The sequence below is a fragment of the Podarcis melisellensis genome (genome assembly GCF_964234715.1).
Source record: "Podarcis melisellensis genome assembly, chromosome: 4".
NCBI classification, from domain to species: domain Eukaryota; kingdom Metazoa; phylum Chordata; class Lepidosauria; order Squamata; family Lacertidae; genus Podarcis; species Podarcis melisellensis.
Window position 1 is genome coordinate 50,767,459 of NC_138531.1, and position 17,497 is coordinate 50,784,955.

At 41.2% G+C, this 17,497-nt stretch overlaps 1 protein-coding gene across 2 annotated transcripts in view; it reads right to left on the minus strand.

Annotated features, from left to right (window-relative positions):
- Positions 1–6,786: 6,786 nt before the first annotated feature.
- The window catches only part of PCP4 (Purkinje cell protein 4), a 59,467-nt gene continuing 48,756 nt past the window's right edge, over positions 6,787–17,497 (minus strand). For both annotated transcript variants that reach the window (XM_081908821.1, XM_081908822.1), the window contains one exon: positions 6,787–7,144. In XM_081908821.1, the coding sequence (XP_081764947.1) occupies positions 7,017–7,144 (128 nt within the window). In that variant the 3' untranslated portion in view covers positions 6,787–7,016. The remainder of the gene's footprint in view (positions 7,145–17,497) is intronic.

Sequence of the window (17,497 nt, forward strand, 5' to 3'; positions counted from 1 at the left end):
CTATACTGAAATATTTAAATGCTTCTTTGCTTCTTCTTGAATTTTCCCACCACACTTGCCATCCTCTCCTGCCACACCAGTGTGGTGCACCATATCCTTTGAGAACCACTGGTCTACAAGAATGCTTCTCCCAGTATGGACCTATCCAGCCCCTTAAATCTTCACATGAAGCCTTTCTCCAGATCCCTTCTTTGAGGGAGGCCTGGAGGGTGGTGACAAGGGAGAGGGCCATTTCAGCTGTGGATTCCCATCTGTGAAATGCTCTTCCCAGTGAGGTCTGCCTGGCACTTTCAGCACCAGGTAAAAACATTCCCAGGTCTTTGCAGAACTGAGTTAATTGTGCTTTATTGTTAGTGTGCTGTTGCTGGGGAAAGTCATTATTTGAATTATAAAAATGTTAATGTTTTATCTGAATTCTTTCTTCTTTTTTTCTTAGATAACAAGCAATTAATTAGTCATCAATTAATCAGTCATCGTCATCACACAAATATACCATAGTAGGGAAGGTTGGGGTGAGAGGTTTGTGACACAATTATAATAGGATGAGTTTTGGGGAACACAGCATGAGAGAGAAGGACTAGAACTCAACACCTTCTTGTGCATGACATTTCATGGGCCTTTAGCTTTTAATGTCTGAATCACATGAAGGGATCCCCATGGGGCTGACCCTACACTCCAGTGTCATGCAGCAGTCCTTCCCACAGTTTCCATGTGTTGGAATGTGGATATCTGGAGAGGGAAAACCATGTTCCTTGGCTGGAGCCCTTCACCACAGGAATTCCAGCTCAAGTGGAAACCCATGGGCATAGAGCCCCACCATGGATGCATCTGGTGATACTGTGTGAACAGGTTGTGCCTTGGCAACTACAAAATCTTTGCTCTATGTATGGACCTTCGATGGTCATGCTTTGGGGAACTCAATGACCCAGCTGGAACCAAGGCCATTGGGTATATATGGGTACTAGGAAAAGACTGAGTAATTGCACGGATTGGAAATGCACAGAATATATAGGGCTTCTTGCATAGCAGGCTTTTTATCAGTTCTGTTTGCTGAAATGGATTTCCAAATAGCTACTGTATAATCTGCTTCAGGAGGCAATACATCAGTTTGCTGACTGCTTTGAATTTGTTCCAAAATATCTTGGCTGCCTGGATTCAGCAGTGTAAATATGTCAGTGAAGATATTAGCAGGAGTTATGAATTGGGGAGAGGATGGAGAGGGAATAGTTTGAGTGAAAATAAAATAGATTTAGTACTTGTTCGCTCATTACATTTGAGGTGGAGATGATCATGTTAATCTCTAGAGAGGTCCCGAGAGAGATCGTTTATTGCCAGCCGTGTTCACTTGCTATGCTTGTGGCAGTTAATAGCAAAGTTAATGGTTCAAATGCTGTAACAGACCCAGGGGGTTCAAGCAAAGTGTCGTAGGGAAACCATCAACTCTTGTTATATTTGAAAACCAAGAGTAAAGTCCACCTCAGATGAGCATTTGTTCTGCATTGTTCTGGATTGTACTCCCAACATTCAGCAAGTTTATGTATCAAATGTATCTTGTGGTGCTGGAGGAATTTGATTCATTTCTCATTTAAATATGAATCTACCTAATTTGCTCTTTCTAAATCAATATGAGAACCAAAATACAGCAGTCTTTCAAAATTTGCCCTTCTCTGAATTTTGCAAGGCAGTTCTGCAGCCAAGCAATGCTTTTTTTTTAAAAAAAAAATGTCTATGCTAGAGTTATGTGTGCATAAAATTGCATATATTAGTGAAAGCAACTTGCAACAATGCATTATATTAGGGGAAATTGTGTTGCAAAAATCCGTAGATTAGGGGGAATTGAATGCAAACATGTATATTAAGAGAAATGCATACCAAAGTGCTTTCATTTTAAAAAAAGAGGCAAACTGGAAATGTAGAGAATTTAACTTAAGATTGGAAAAATGCCGAACCTAAACTGACAGATTCACCCATCCCTAGATCTAGCAACAAACTCAAGCCCAATATGAATTACACCAATCGCTGCATTTAAAATTAATTAAAATAACTGAACATTTCAATTCACAAGTAGCCAACTTTATCTGGCAATTTGAATTCAAAATTCTTTTGGTAAATTCTTAGGGTAAATGTGCAAAACCCAGCAATGTTCCCATGAGATTCCCATGAAATTTCACTGGAAGCAATAGAAATTATTTCCCTCCTCTTGGCTCAATCCACAGAAACTTGAGGTATCAATCAATACGGACAGGGGAGCATTATTGGCCCTTTTCTGGGCAACAGCAGGTCGCCTGGCAAGGTAAGACCTGTGAGGGCACACGATGCTCAATGCTGGCAGAAACACACTACAGGTACATTATACTCAATATCCTTAGAACTGAACTGGCACATGCGGCTACACTTTCAGTTTTCATTCATTAATTGCAGGTGCTGGGTGTGATGGACAGAACCTGTAACCAATCATGGAAGGGTGAAGAAACAATCTATCAGCAGGGAGCGAAGAGTAAGAATCAAAATGACAGTTTGATTGCCAGATAGGCCTGGCTAGGGAAATAGCTTGGGTGGGTAGAGGTTTGTTAGGCATGACAAGCCAGTTTAAGCTCCTTAAGGAAAAGAAAATATCCTAGGAAGGGGCTAGAGGCATTTCAGAGGCAAACAAATAGCTATTCTAGGAGGAATTGGATTTATAGAAACAGTCTTACAGATGAAGGTTAGAAGTTCTTAATTACATCTGTAAAATATGTTTTGATTGAAACTAAATACTGTGCCTTTACTCAATAAACCACTAAGCTTTATCGCTCATGGAGCACTTGTTAATAAAATTCCAGTTTCTCCCCCATTGTGCCTCATCTTTAAGTTATTACCAATTCAAGAAATAGGATAGCTTAGTCAGTAGAGCAGGTTCATGGGTTCGAGCCCCTCATTGGGTGAAAGATTCCTGCATTGCAGAATAAAAGTTATTGTTATAGTAAATGCTGCCACATGCAAAAAGTTTCTGAATTAATTGTGTCTAAGTCTAAATCACCCCAATCCAGTCATGTTGCCTCACTCCCATCTTTAGTGAGGGAGTCTGCCACACAAGGAAGGTCAATGGGGACATTTTCCCTTAAGTCTTAGCCACACATGGAGATATTTGGTGTGGCACAGCTAGGAAGGGGATGGGTAAACTGTCCCTCCCTTCATGCTGGGATCCTGATAACAATCAGGGAGATTTGGCCCTAATGGACCAGCCTCCACTGACTGTAATGTGTAGCTTAGTCCTCAGGTTGCAAACCTATATGCACTTAAATGGGACTAAGACCCACCGAATTCAACAGGGGCTTCCTCCTCTGAATAGATGTATATAGACTTGCACTGTAATAAGTGTGAGAGAAAGGCACACATTTTTTGCACAAATATTTTGGGAATCTACTGCAACCCATCTTTGCCCCGTGATATGCTACTTTCTGCCTGCAGTCTAGGACTGTCAAAGGATGCAATAATGATTAACTAGTCAGTTCTTCAGGGATACGCCCACACTCGGCTGAATAATTTTGCATAAAAATGTGTGACTGCATTTGGAGGTGTGAGGAAATGAAGCAGTCAAATGTTATTTACAGATCTCCAAAGCCTCATCTCAAAGACATGGAGCACATCTGCTTGTGCAGGGATTCAAGGTACAGTTGCCAATATTTATTGACTTTTTATAAAGAAATTGGCTAAATAAACAAGGCATCTGGGGAGTACAGATGCCAGAAGGTTTTTGCCTAAGCTTGGGATTTTGAAATGGCTGTATCATGTATTTTACAAATGCAAAGGGATAATTCTTACAAATTCTTCAGAAGTCAGCAGAAAAAGGAAAACCCTAACACTTCCAGAGTTGTTGGTTTCCTCCCAAGTCAAGCTTTAGCTGATTATCTGTTACACTGAAGCAAAGTAGGAGGGATTTTCATTCACATTTAACAGATGGCCAGAGCGATGTTGGAAATGCAGTTTTGGGGTAAACTAAACTATGCCAGGGGATCATTTTCATTGTTGAGACTGAGCTCCAGACACTCATGCTCTTCAAACAGTGCTTAGGTTCACAAATGTATCCTGCTCTTGTCAAAAATAAAACTTAACTGGCTCTAAGGGAATTTCTATACACTCCAGTGGAGCTGCTATCTGTTAGTATTGAGTTGATCTCAAAATCCTTTGAGTGTCAATGGATCCCTAATAGAAAATTGTGTCTGATGAAGTGGACTCTGGTGCACTTAAAAATAGAAGTGGGTGCTGTAAGACTGTTGTTTGGGGAAAGAAAAGTTTCAGGGCCCCTCAGATGAACTTGTTGGAAGGTAAGGTGATGATTCCATACAATTTGTGGGTCATCTCACCTTTCACCTGTGTTTTAAGGTAGTGGATTTGATTTGGTAAAACTTAAGGCTGGCTTGGAAAGCACAGAATCTCTTTGATGCTGTAATCAACTCCACAGTCTTGAAATGTGGTGGTGACCACAGGATGGATTACAGCATCAAAGAGACTTTGTGCTTTCCAAACCAGCCTTTTATTTGTGTGGAGGTTTTAGAGAGCTTCTGCAACCTATGGACTCTATTCTCCTCCATTCTCAGGCCAAAGGAAGTGGGTGTTGTTGTTAACTGGGTGTTCTTGGTTTCTTCCAGAATGCTATCAGACAGACTCCTGTGGATCTTTATTTAATCACAACCCCTGCCCCTTATGTACAATTTTCCTCATGCCTGCATACACTCTGCTGTTGACCCTCCTGCTAAGAATTGGCCAGATTCAATACAGCACTTGGCTCCTGTGTCTTCACTACTTGTGTAGAAGGGAAACTGTACAGAATCTGGCCCAATCACCTTCTAAATCTGGCCTGAGGATGGTCCGGGAATCAGCGTGTTTTTACATGAGTAGTCCTTTTATTCCTTTTATTTAAAATGCATCTCTGGGTTATTTGTAGGGCATAGGAATTTGTTCATTATTTTTTTCAAAATATAGTCTGCGCCCCCGCAAGGTCTTGAGGGACAGTGGACCGGCCCCCTGCTGAAAAGTTTGCTGACTCCTGACATAAGGCAACACAGTGGCTTGTGTCAATGCAGCCACACCAGCATCTTGTGACTGACAGACGCTGGGAATGCATGACACCATCCCTTTTTTGCTGCCTTTCATCATGTGATCCCACCCAAAAAGGAAAGGTTACTCCTAAATATCAAGCATATAAGGTTGTGCTGATATATATATATTTTTTATTGGCTCACCTTTGATATCTGCCAAGTAATCTGTGAGTCTGCATTTAAATGCAGGAGAAATTCAGTAAATGGCAAGCATTATAGGACAGCTTTCTATTAACTTGATATGCCCCACTTTTCACATTGAATGGCTTCTGACGGCTGTTATGGCAATATAACTGTCAAAGTCAATAATTCTAGAAATAAACCATCTCCATAGCTCTATTTTCATACTAGAAGTTCCCATTTCTCTATATTGATCTGTTGTACATGTAGAATATTGGAATAATTTTATTGTATTATATTGAATGTAGCAGTATCTTGTCTAAATATTGTGACATTGTGACATTGCAATCCAGTTGTTGCAAGCCACCTTGACTGGTGTGTCTATCAAATAAATAAATAAAATTTTCCCTTGCATCTATTTGTAATTATGAAGTAATATTCAGGATATTGATCTGATTTAGATAAATATTTATGCCTTTGGAAAGAGATCCAGACATTGTTTTAAAATATTAAAGCAGTCGTATTTTTAAGTATCACATCATCATTGCATTTCCGTAACTATTTAGACTGGAAGTTGACTTCTTTTTGGGAGCAGAGAACAATGGTTTGTCATTAGGTGGAATAAGTGGTGATCATTTGGCTGGAGACACATTGCTGTCAAACTAGTGAATGTTCTAAGGTGAAGAACTCCAAAAGCATCAAGAGGGCTATGGATCAGCTGTAGAGCACATGTTCTATATGCACAAGGTCCTAGGCTCAACCCCTGGCATCTCCAGGTAGAGCTGGGAGAGTCCTGTCTGAAACCTTTGAGAGCCACTGACCAGTTCTTGAGCATCTCTGTGTCACCCCAAACTATGTTTTCTAGGAAGAGGGTATGACTGCTCCAACCGGTTTAAGTCCACAGTGCTGATAACCTTGAAGTGTTATGGCCTTGGATATATAGAGCTTGTGTAACAAGTATATGAGGGGGAAAGCTTATCTAGGCTTGCAGATGTCAACAGGGTATTGAGAGGAAATCTCTAGTGGTTAGTGTGTTGTCACAGTGCAGATTGGAATGGGAAAAGATGAAGCGGAACCCAGATTGATTCCAGTTGTCCTGCACTATGCTCCACCAGCATACTGAAGCTATTGGTGTGGCCTCTGGGGGGCACCTGTGTTGATATTATGTTGTTTCTTAGGAACACATTGATCCTTGGATTCTCTGAGAATAAATTAAATACTTTTGGTGTATCCATCTTCTTCTAGAAGACAGTGACACATCCCTCAAATCTACACAGAGCCCCCTCCCTCTACATTCCCTTCCACACCACCCAGCTCACTATGGCATTCTGCACATTCACCTCATTAAGGGAAAATATTGTCCATTGTCACATATGGCTGGCATCTGGATACACCAAACGAGGTAAGGTGAACTGAGAGTTTATGCTCTCATTCCTCAGCAAAAATAAGTTGATAACATAAGGTGCTGTGTTTATGTCTCCGAGCTTTAAGTGAAGAGGAAAATAGGCATCTGGGCTGTTTTTAATTTGTAGCACTGGGCTTGCTGGATTAATATAACAAGACAGATCAAGGCTGACAAGTTAAAGCAACTTCATCCTAACGTTTTATTTGAACATCAAGGGAAATGGTGAGTTGCAGAAGAATTGAGATTGGAGATAAACATACAGATGAAGTCACGCAACAAGCATACTTGTTTCAATACCCGCCGATGGATTTTTAAATAGTGGGAATTTCTGTACATGCATCTAGATTTATTCATTTTTTCATTTCCTGACAGACCAGGAAGTGGTGATGGTGGGAACTGTGAGGTATAGACTAAGATTTGGACCCGTCCTTTTTCTTCTGGAATTTCCTGAACTGAGACTGTATCGCCACTGCAGCTTTCTCTGTCTCTGGTGCATCCATGTCTATATCAAAGTCCTCTGGAACTTTCTTTTGCTCATCTGTGCCAAAACAAAAAACAAATAAAGGTCACCACAACTTGACACACATTTCAGACAGAAGAAACAGGAGGTGTAGAAGAACCAGAAGAGCATGATTTATTTAGTTAGTGAGATTTATTTGTTTTTAAATGAGGTGTTCTTAGGAAAATCTCCAATTTTCATTGTATAATCTTCATTGTATAATCTTCCTGCACAATTCAATCTAATGGCAAATTAACTGATAAGGCATTCAGGTATTCCTCCTTAGGCACATTTTCAACTTCTTTGACACCTTAATAAAGCACTTCAACCAAAATTTATCATCACATCAACCAAAACCCTCTACTAGTATATACTATATATTTCTGGTGTACATTCTCAGTATATGTTCCAATATCCTTAACGTGACTCTGCTTATAAGTAATACGTGCAGTATAATCCTATGCATGTTTACTTAGAAGTAGTCCCAATGAGTTCAACTGAGTTTACTCTTATGTAAAAGTGCATAGGATTGGATTACAATTGTAATCCCTGACAATAGTTACGTACATGTGTATATGGTGATGGTAGTGGGAAGAGTTACACAATTCAGATTTGCACACCACACTCCCAGGTATTCTTTTGGAAGGAATTCCACAAGCAAACATTTAGGGCAATAAAGCAACACTCTGGACATGTTACTAAAATTGCAGCATGTGTTTAATGGATGGATGCTGCTGTTGTGAAAAATGCCCCTTGACCAGCATGAACACAGCAGCAAAGCTCATTTTTCCTCCAAACCTGTCTAAAGTAGACATTTCAAGGAGACACATTTAATCAGCTCTGGGGTTGACAATACAACCTTTCACAGCTTGTTGAACCTTTTTCTCCTCATTCTTATGTACAGTGCGAAGTAGTGCCAGTCTATTTGCTCAAAATGCTTCTGGGCTGCCATTAAGGGTAAAGGGATGCTTCTCAATGTAGTTTTCTAATAATATAACATTTAATAAAATATTTAATAAAAGCCAGCCATAAAAACAACAAACATCCAACACACACACACACAACTACTAAAATACATTACACAACTACAGCAAAGCCCATTCGCAGGAGAACAAAACAACTCCAGAGAAAACAGGCAGAACCTAAGTAGGTATTTAGAGCTTTCCTAAACACCCAAAATTCTGAATTGACAATGGTGTTTTCTATCTTTTGGGGCTGACAGCGTGGGTGGCAGGGAGACCAACAATAGGTGGAGCCAGAGCCAATGACAGACACATTCTTTTTTTGTCTGTATCTCCTCCCTCCTGCCTTCTTCAAAGGCAACACTAAACTGGCAGGCAGTGCCACTCCATGGAATGGTTGTTAGGAGAAATCAGACATGTGGATGTTGACTGAGGGCAAACTAAGGTGGGTGGGCCACCCTAATGGACCAGCCTCCACTGTGTGTGTTTGTGTGTGCGTGTGTGTGTGTGTGTGTGTGTGAGAGAGAGAGAGAGAGAGAGAGAGAGTAGTTTCAGTTAGCATCTTCACTGCCTATTGATCTACTCATTAAACCTTTAATTCTAGCTTGTGCTGTAATCCAAACTGTAACTTTCTCCCTACTCAGCCTCCAGACCAATCTAGCCATTTTACTGCCACAATTATTTCTCAAATGTTTTGCTTGCCCAAATTTGACACACAAAAAACATTATCTGAGAAGGCTGTCTGAGAAGGCTGTACCATAAAAAAATGTATCTTCTTTAGGAAACAAACCTCTTATTTATTCATGCAATAATAACAACATACTTAAAGCTGCTGAAGCAAACTAAAATGTAGATCATAGCCAAATCAGTTGGCATCATTTCACCACCCCAGTACCCTATTTCAAATGATATAACTGTGGAAGTAAATGAGCTATTCGGTCTAGCTGCAGACCAAATATATTTGCTTTATAATGTGTTTCTGTACAGCACAATCAATAAAAAGGGGATGGATGGATGGCGAGCAAACTCCTGAGATATGCAGTGTGAGTGTAATTACTCATGATCAAGCCTTCAGCTAATTTCTTGATTTACTCTTTAAGCTGGAGCTCAAATGAATGATGGCAATATTGGTAAATGAAAAGCATTCACCATTCCTCTCTAGAGTCATGAATACAAAATAATCTGTGCTTTTATGTGTGCCTGTGTTTAAGCAAGCTTTCCAAAGGTTTGTTTTAGAGAAACAAACATTGGAGGGATGAAATTACACTACTAGATCATTTGTCCTACTCAAATTTCAACTTACTATAACTGAAGGATAGAATTACAGTAACTGGTCTGGATTGGTTCAAAAACTTGTGTAAGACAATACAGTCCTATGAGCAATAAAGATTATTTGCCATCTTTTGTCCCATACATTGTCTGACATGGCACTGACCATGTACACAAGGTGGAGCTCCTTTGGCTAGACAGATGTAAAATGCATGAGATTCATCATACATTGTGACTGATACCTTAGACCTGTGCTTCAGCCATGATATTTTTGTCTTCCTCATGTTCTTTACCAAAGTTCCAGTGCCAGTTTTCATAGGCTGCTGCACATAGAATCCCTCTCCTCCATCTATAAATAAGCCTCTACAGGTGAATTTGGGATGTGATCTAGCCAGTCAAGCACTTGTCTTATGTCCCATTGATTTCAATGAGAGAAACTTGAGAACTTGACCTGTTGACTAGGACATATGCAAGAAGTGCTCAAGACTGGTGGACTTTAGGCTTTTAATTTGACTGAGCAGCAATCCCACTGAAATCAGCAGGACAGTGTAGCCTGTGCTTGGGTATGAGCCTGTAATTCTTTTTAAGAGACCTTTTCAACCTCATAGATAGATAGTCACATCTCCCAGTAGAGGAAAACACGTGTAGTATTTGCATGAGTTCTTTGGAAACATAATAGGAAAAGGCATGTATTCCTTACATTGCTAAAGCAAACGGCTTACTTTTCTCATGATATTAATCACCAGGACATTTAGGAACCACATAGAAATCTTCCAGGAAATGCTCCAGTCAAGGAAATGATGAAATTGGATTTAGCATTCATTTATTTCTGTGGGCTCCATGCTTTCAAAACATTTGTACCTATGGCTGCAATTCTACATACACTTATGCATGAGTAAGTCCCACCAAACACAGCAGACTTACTTCTGAGTAGGCATGTGCAGGATTGCACATTTAGTGATGTAGCATCCATGTTACCCAGAGGGCTACAAAGACTGCTAAGGTCCAATGTGACAATGTCCCTAGAAACTTGATCTACTCTCTAGGACTTGGGCAAGAAGACTCAGTAAATGTACCAGTTGGACTTTGCTCAAAGCTTTTAATGCGACCAAGCAATTTCCCTAGGTGAAAGGATTTGGTGACCAGAGCATATTCATATTATCCATTAGCATCAAGTAGAATGATTTGATATAACTACCAAAAAAGGGAAAGAATAGAACTTCCTTCTATTAAGCTGCAAATTACACTTTGATCAAGGAGACGACTGCTGTTAGTCAATCTAAATCCCCTTTTGCTTGGCCTTACTTGGGCAGTGCTGTATTCTTATCTCATGTGCAGAATTAAATTTTGATAAATGTACAGTAGGATGGTTGCTCTGTTCTGAGATTTAGAATGTTATTTCAGTTCAACCCTTTGAAGTATCTGGCTAATCTTTTCTTCCCAGTTGTAACAATGAGAGAGCAGGGATTATATATACACACACATACCAGTGAAGAATATAAGCATAAAAATGAGAAATAAAAGTAGTCATGAAATCAATGTATAATATTACATTTTAAAACAGTCTACAGCCCAATAGAGGCATAATGATCCCCGTCCCAAAACAATTGACATGGTGAAAAATGTTTAGCTTTTTAAATGCTAATTCAGAGCTGCTCAACCGAGAATTTATTGCTTCTCTGCAATGACATTAGAAATTTTAACATGGCCAGAATAATAGGCCTGCATCTTACCATTGCTGTATGTCATTATCACAGAGTCAGCATGAGTGTGAGAGAAAGAAAGAAAAACACTAACAGTCCAATTCCAATGTCTCTCCACTAAAATACAACTGCATGGGTTGAATTGAAAAGATCCTAGGATCTACACAAGGACATATTACATAAGGAACCAACACAGACTGGCATTTCGTTAAGATAGATGCCCTACTGTCAGGGGCTCAGGAGCAGAGGCACAGGAGAGGGAGGAAATGGAGAGCGAGGGGGAGGAATCCGAGGGGAATGTAGGCGATGACAGTGGTCCGAGGAATTCCCTGAGTCTCTCCAGCGAATCGGAAGATTCACAGAAGGGGGCGCCGATGGCCAGGGCAAGGGGGGTGCCGAGGGGGATACCCCAGAAGGAAGGGGCCAGCGGGGACTCCGGGAGCAGCAGTTGGAAATCAGGACCAGCTTCCCCACCAGAGCGCAGTGGGGGGGAGGAGTCCCAGGTATCGGGACCAGTGTGCTCACCACCAGCGAGAGGAGATGAGTCAGGATTGACCACGCCTCCATCGGAGAGCGCGGAAACGGTCAAGAGGAAGGTTGCCGGCTGGGCGCGCGTGCCAAGTTCAGAAATACAGGCGAGCGGCACAGCAGGTAGCCCGGATAGGGAACCAGGTCCTAAAGCCCGCCGGAAGGAGGGACAAGAGTCAGGGGGGTCAGCGTCAGAAGAGTCCAGAAAGGAGGAGACCCCGGGGGGCAGACAGACCCAGAGGAGGAAAGAACAACGGAAGAGGTGGAGTAAGGCTAGAGTCTTAAACTGGTGTATAGGGGGCGGGGACTCAGACGGAGCTTCGCCGGTCTAGGTTCTAAGACGTAGAGCTGCACGCTGCAGCTTGGAAATGGAAACTGAACTTCAATAAAGACTTTTGTACATTACCACAGACTAGCGTTGGTCCTCTGTGAGCTGGGACCTAGAGGCAGCTCTGACACCTACGTTCAAGGAATTGAAAGCAAACACATCACTCAAGAAACTTAGAGGACTGGAGCACAGTATTTGCCTAAAGGAAAGTGTAAGCTGAAAGTCCCATTTGTACACAATTTGCAGGACAGAGGAGAGTTGCATGATGCTCTGACTCCATCTTCAACAGATGATGATGACAATTTGAGAGGATTATTGTGTACCCAGGTAATTCAATTAGCTGCTAATGAAACACTTTGTATCTTCATATCTTATTTGACTGTAATCCCCTGTGGATGGCACCAGCCACAAGTGATATAATTTAACCCTCAATGAGATCTTTAAACAGGGGTAATTAAACATGTAATTATATATTATCTAGACAATTACCAGCAGAGAATGGCAGATATGCCATTTCTTTGGTTTTTCATTATACAGGGCCTTAAACATTGAAGCCTGGCTTGATAACATAAGATCTGATCCTGCTAAAGACCTTTTGAAATGAATGGTCATAGTATAGAAGTACTGTATAAGACTGGACTCCACAAAGCATTTACATGGGAGCCAGCAAACAAACAAACAAAACAAAACACAATATTATATTGATGTTTTGTTTTGTCAAGGTAATGGACGATCCCTTGTGGACTCAGTTCAGTTAGCCATATTTCCACAAAATGGTAGGTAGAGACAGCACAAAGTCACTATGTCACAGCACCAGACTAGAATAATCAATAGCTGAGAAACAATTTCTCTGAAGTATAGTTGGTAGAAGACGGGCACTTTTCCAATACAGTTAGCATTTGTGCCAGCAGAACTGGCAAATGGTATGCTGAAGTGAACTGAAGCAACCCAATGATAAAACTTCAAGCAAATATAAGGAGCACAATTCACACACAAAAAGGTTACAGCTAGCAAAATGCAAGCCCATTTTACCAATCTGTCAGGGAGCTAAGAAGTGGGGTAAAAATGTTTCCTCTTCCAATGGATTGACCTAACTTTGATGTGGCTTTGTGCTGCCATCTGAGTGATAGGATGGCACTGTCAAATAATCAAATCTGGTTGGATGTGTGATGCCAAGATAGTGTATTGCCAATGTGACCTATGACTGACTTACGAAAAAGGCGTTTAAAAAAAAATCTGTCAAAGCTGAAGAACAGGAAAAGATGGAAGCTAAGAACACTACACAAAAAGGGGTAAAGAAAGGGTGGGGGTTGTGGCATTTTTCACCTCTCTCAAATCCTCTTTCATTTAGAAAATGCTTGTTGTTCAATATTCAGAACAGTTAACTTAAACAGTCATGTGTCATCATGGTCCATGTATTCAGAGTGCCAAAGGATACTGGAGCTAGTCAGGTATGATTGGCTCATAATCTAAGTGAAAGTACTTCAGCCTAATTAGAAATATATGTGCTCCTTTGACATGAATCTATAAATATTGCCTTTTTGTTCTATCGAGAAGGAGAGGCAATCAGTAGATTAACAATGCTGAACAATTATGTCTTTATTTCCCTTGGAAATTGTTATTCTATGGACCCCTAGGAAAATGTATCTATGAAAAAGAAGAAGAAGAACCCTACTGGATAGTGTTGAATCCTGTTTCCAGAAGTGCATTTGAAGTCAGAGGTTCTATTTAACGGCAATGACTAATTGCTGGCATCCAGCATCCTTTTAAACCCACCTAAGTAGTACCCATCCGCACATCTTGTGGCAGCAAATTCTGTAATTACATTATGTGCTGCATGAATAGTGTTTCTGTCAATTCTGAATTTATTGCCAATCAGTTCCATTGCTCTACCAATGATATAAATTTTATGGAGGAGAGTGTTATGATCTGTCTGTAGCTCAGCGATGAGTGTAAGATAGAATAGGATCTCTGGGTGTTTGGAAGGAGATAAGCAAGGACTTAAGATTCCCATTTGTTAAACAATGGTAACACCATCCTCCACCCCTAATTCATACTGGCAAAGTAAGAAAGTTGGGAGGGGGGTAACCAGGAGGGGGGTTTTGCATGGAAAGACTGTGAGCTCTGCTTATTTCTAGTGCTCAAAACAAATCCCTAGACTCAGAATTCTTTTGTTCTAAGCATATTTATTTTGCAGCAGACTACACTTGATGGATCTAAGGGTTGTGGGGCAAGGTTAGACCCTGGAGGCCTCAAGTCCAACGATCCCTGCTGTAGTGTATACTGTACAAGACATGGAAGCAAGGCTACTAAGACAGCAAGGGAAACTTGTGCTTGTAGTACTATGGACAGCTCCTAGTGAGCAACTTGTTCCAATCAAGATGAACTGAAGCCTTAGGAGCTTCTGCCTCCAGTCCACCCCTTCCAAGATCTGCCCTCTCGCTTGAAGATTGGCCTAAAACCAAGTGCTTCTCCTCCCTGTGGCCACCTGCTTAGCACATCCCCAACAATGCTGGGCAAGAGCAATAGGGTGGAGTGCCCAGGCCAGGAGCCTAGTCCTGTTCCCCACCCAGCAGTGTGAAATATGCCATGGCCAGGCCACTCTCTGTTTACTTTATCCACCCCATAACTAATTTCAAAACCTCTTTCATGTTCCTTGTTAGTCATCTTTTTTTCTAAACTAAAAAGCTCCAAATGCTTCAGCCTTTCCTTTTATGGAAGGTACTGGAAACCCTCAATCATTTTGGTTGCCCTTTCCTGATCATGCTCTGCCACATCATTTTTCCCTTTAGGTGGGACAGGCAGAACGTCACAAATTCTAGTCTTTCGCCAGCTTCAGTTGCTATCTATTTGATGCTAACATGCTGCCTTGGCTCTTTAAAATTACAAATGGCCTGAGACAGAATAGCACAAGAATTGCCTCCTCTCCACTACAACCACCATGAGAACCCCAGTCCAACTCAGAGGTTTCCTTCCCTGCCATCAGTGTCATGGAGGTGGGTACCTGGAAGCTGCAAAACCCAGGATTTGATGTGGCTTCCACAAAGAGGTTCACTACACCCCATTCCAGATACTTTTGGGTGGGCCGTGAATACATTTTTTATTCTGGTGGGCTTTTCCAGAACTGTACCAATAATTCTTTATAAGATGTTGCTACTGGTTTCATCTGTTATTTTAGTCTGGTCTAATTTTTCTCATTGGTTATGGGGAAAGTCTATTTTCAGTACTACATTGTCCATTTGTCTTATGTAGTTTTCAGCTTCTGCAGTAAGTCATGAAGAAGTAGAAGGGCAGTATAGAAATGAATAAAGAACAGTAAAAAAAGAACTGTGCACATTATTCCAGCTGTGGCTGTGCCATCTAGAATGATATAAATGCATTGCTTCTCCCAAAAAATCAGTTGCTTCGTTGAGCAATGGTAAGAATGTTAGATGAGCCTGCAGGATCAGGCCAATGGCCCGTCTAGTCCAGCAACAACACTCTGCCCACCTGTGATTCCCAATTTATGCCAAACGCATCTCAAATAATTTGTTGTCAGCTGCCAACTTGGGCACCTGACAGCCCCCGATTATACTGTCAGATATAATTTCTTCCTTCTCCAGTTTTGGCTATATTTAAACAGGTCCTTAACACTTTTCTTGGCCTGTTTTGGTTGTGTTGAATACCCAAGCCCTACGTTACTTTCACCCTCATTCTCTAGAATTTTGTAAAGCCAAATAAAGGGAGAAATTAAATTAACATTGGCATCAAATTTACAAAGTGTGGTATGAATAGTCTTGTCCGGCCATGTTGCTGAAAGAAGGGGGGGAAAGAGTGTTTTAAATAGGAGCACACTTTAAATGCATTCCGTGGAGATTAATGTACACAGTGCTGTGTGGTGAAAACATTTTATTTAATCTAAAAAAGCTTTTTAGTTAGCCATAAATCAACGTTGGCCAACATTTTAAAAGGTGCTTCTTATTATGGATCAAATCCAAAGCCCATTAAAAGAAACAGAACATCCCCTGTAAACTATGCTATTTAAGGAGCAATGCTGTAAAAGCTAGAGAACATATTAACAAGGATCATGTGGGAAGCTGCCTCCATGTGACAAGTAACTTTCACTGTGGCCACAATGTTCAGAGCTGGTCATTGTGTCATTCTGGCACCAAGCACAGGCCCCATCTGCACGATGCATTCAAAGCCAAATCATCTCACTTTATAAAGAGCAAAGGCTTCCCCTCAGAGAATCATGGGAAGTGGAGTTTGTTAAGGGCACTGAGAGTTGTTAGGAGGCCCCTATTCCCCTCACAGAACCACAGTTCCAGAGCACTCTGATAATTGTAGCTCTGAGGGGAATAGGGGCCTCCTAAAAGCAGCCTCAACAAACTTCAGTTCCCAGGATTCCCTGGGCCTAAGCCATGGCTGTGTAAAGTGGTATGATATGGCATTAAATGTATAGTGGAGATGGGGCCACAAACAGTTTACACACCACCCTCAGCCTCCTCCTGGGGCTGTCCGCTCTCTTTGCCAGGCATGGTGCAGTCTACACATTGTGACTGTGGCTGGAATGAGGCATCATATGGAAACCCTGGGCAACCTGTGGGCAAATGGGCACATGTGGCCCTTGACCTCACTTCATGTAGGTGGCAAGGAGAGCAAAGGGGCGCAATGGAAAGAGAGAAATAGAAAAGGAGAGAGAAGGGGTGGTACACCTATTTTTTTGTGACTATGTCCCCAATGCATCCCAGGCATGTGTCCCCTGGTGGGAATGCAGCACCCGACAGAAAAAAATGTTCCCCCAGGATTGCTTTTGAGTGCGCCATCACTGTGTGAAGACTGAAATGTGTGCTCTGAGCATATGCAATAGAGGTGTGATGGCATATGCAATAGAGGTGTGTTGGGCTTATTTCTGCCCTTGTTTCTTGATACAATCGCCTCTGCAGCAGACTTGCAAATAGCCTCTTGCCTGGGGTGAGAAGACATTGCTTTCATTTCAGCAAGCACTCTCCCCCTGGCTTGCAACTTTTCCAAAATGAGAACATGGTCTGTTAAAAATTGCAAAAGGAAATTGAGCATGCTTAAGAGGGATCTTAGGAGGTACGTTTTCCTTGCAAGGCAAAGTCTACAGTTTTAAAAAAAATCCCAAATACAAGTTGTGCCTCATATTTGCTATAATTATGATAATGATAATAATGGAACCTATCTTACATCAGTGCTTTTAATGCCATGGTTACAGCTTTCAAATGAATGGGACAAATTATTGTTTCGTCCTTAAAAAGAAAAGATAGGCAGGATGTATTTTTTTTTAAAAAAAATGTTTTTTTAATGGTTTGTTGGGGTTTGCCATCAAGTGGCAGGCAAAGACTTCTGCTTCCCTGTTCTATTTTTGTGGGGGAGGCATCACTTTACCATAATGTCTACTCCAGGGTAAATACCCAGTTGTTTTCCCCAACTAGCCTGTATCCTGATATATGAAAAATTATTAAGATCTGCCCTCCAAGGCATGTTGTTAATGTTACTGTTACTGGGATCCTTTCCCCTCACACACCAGTTTTATGAGTAGGGGGTTGTGCTAAATTTGAAAATACTCGAGACTCTTCTCGCTACCACCATTATTGAC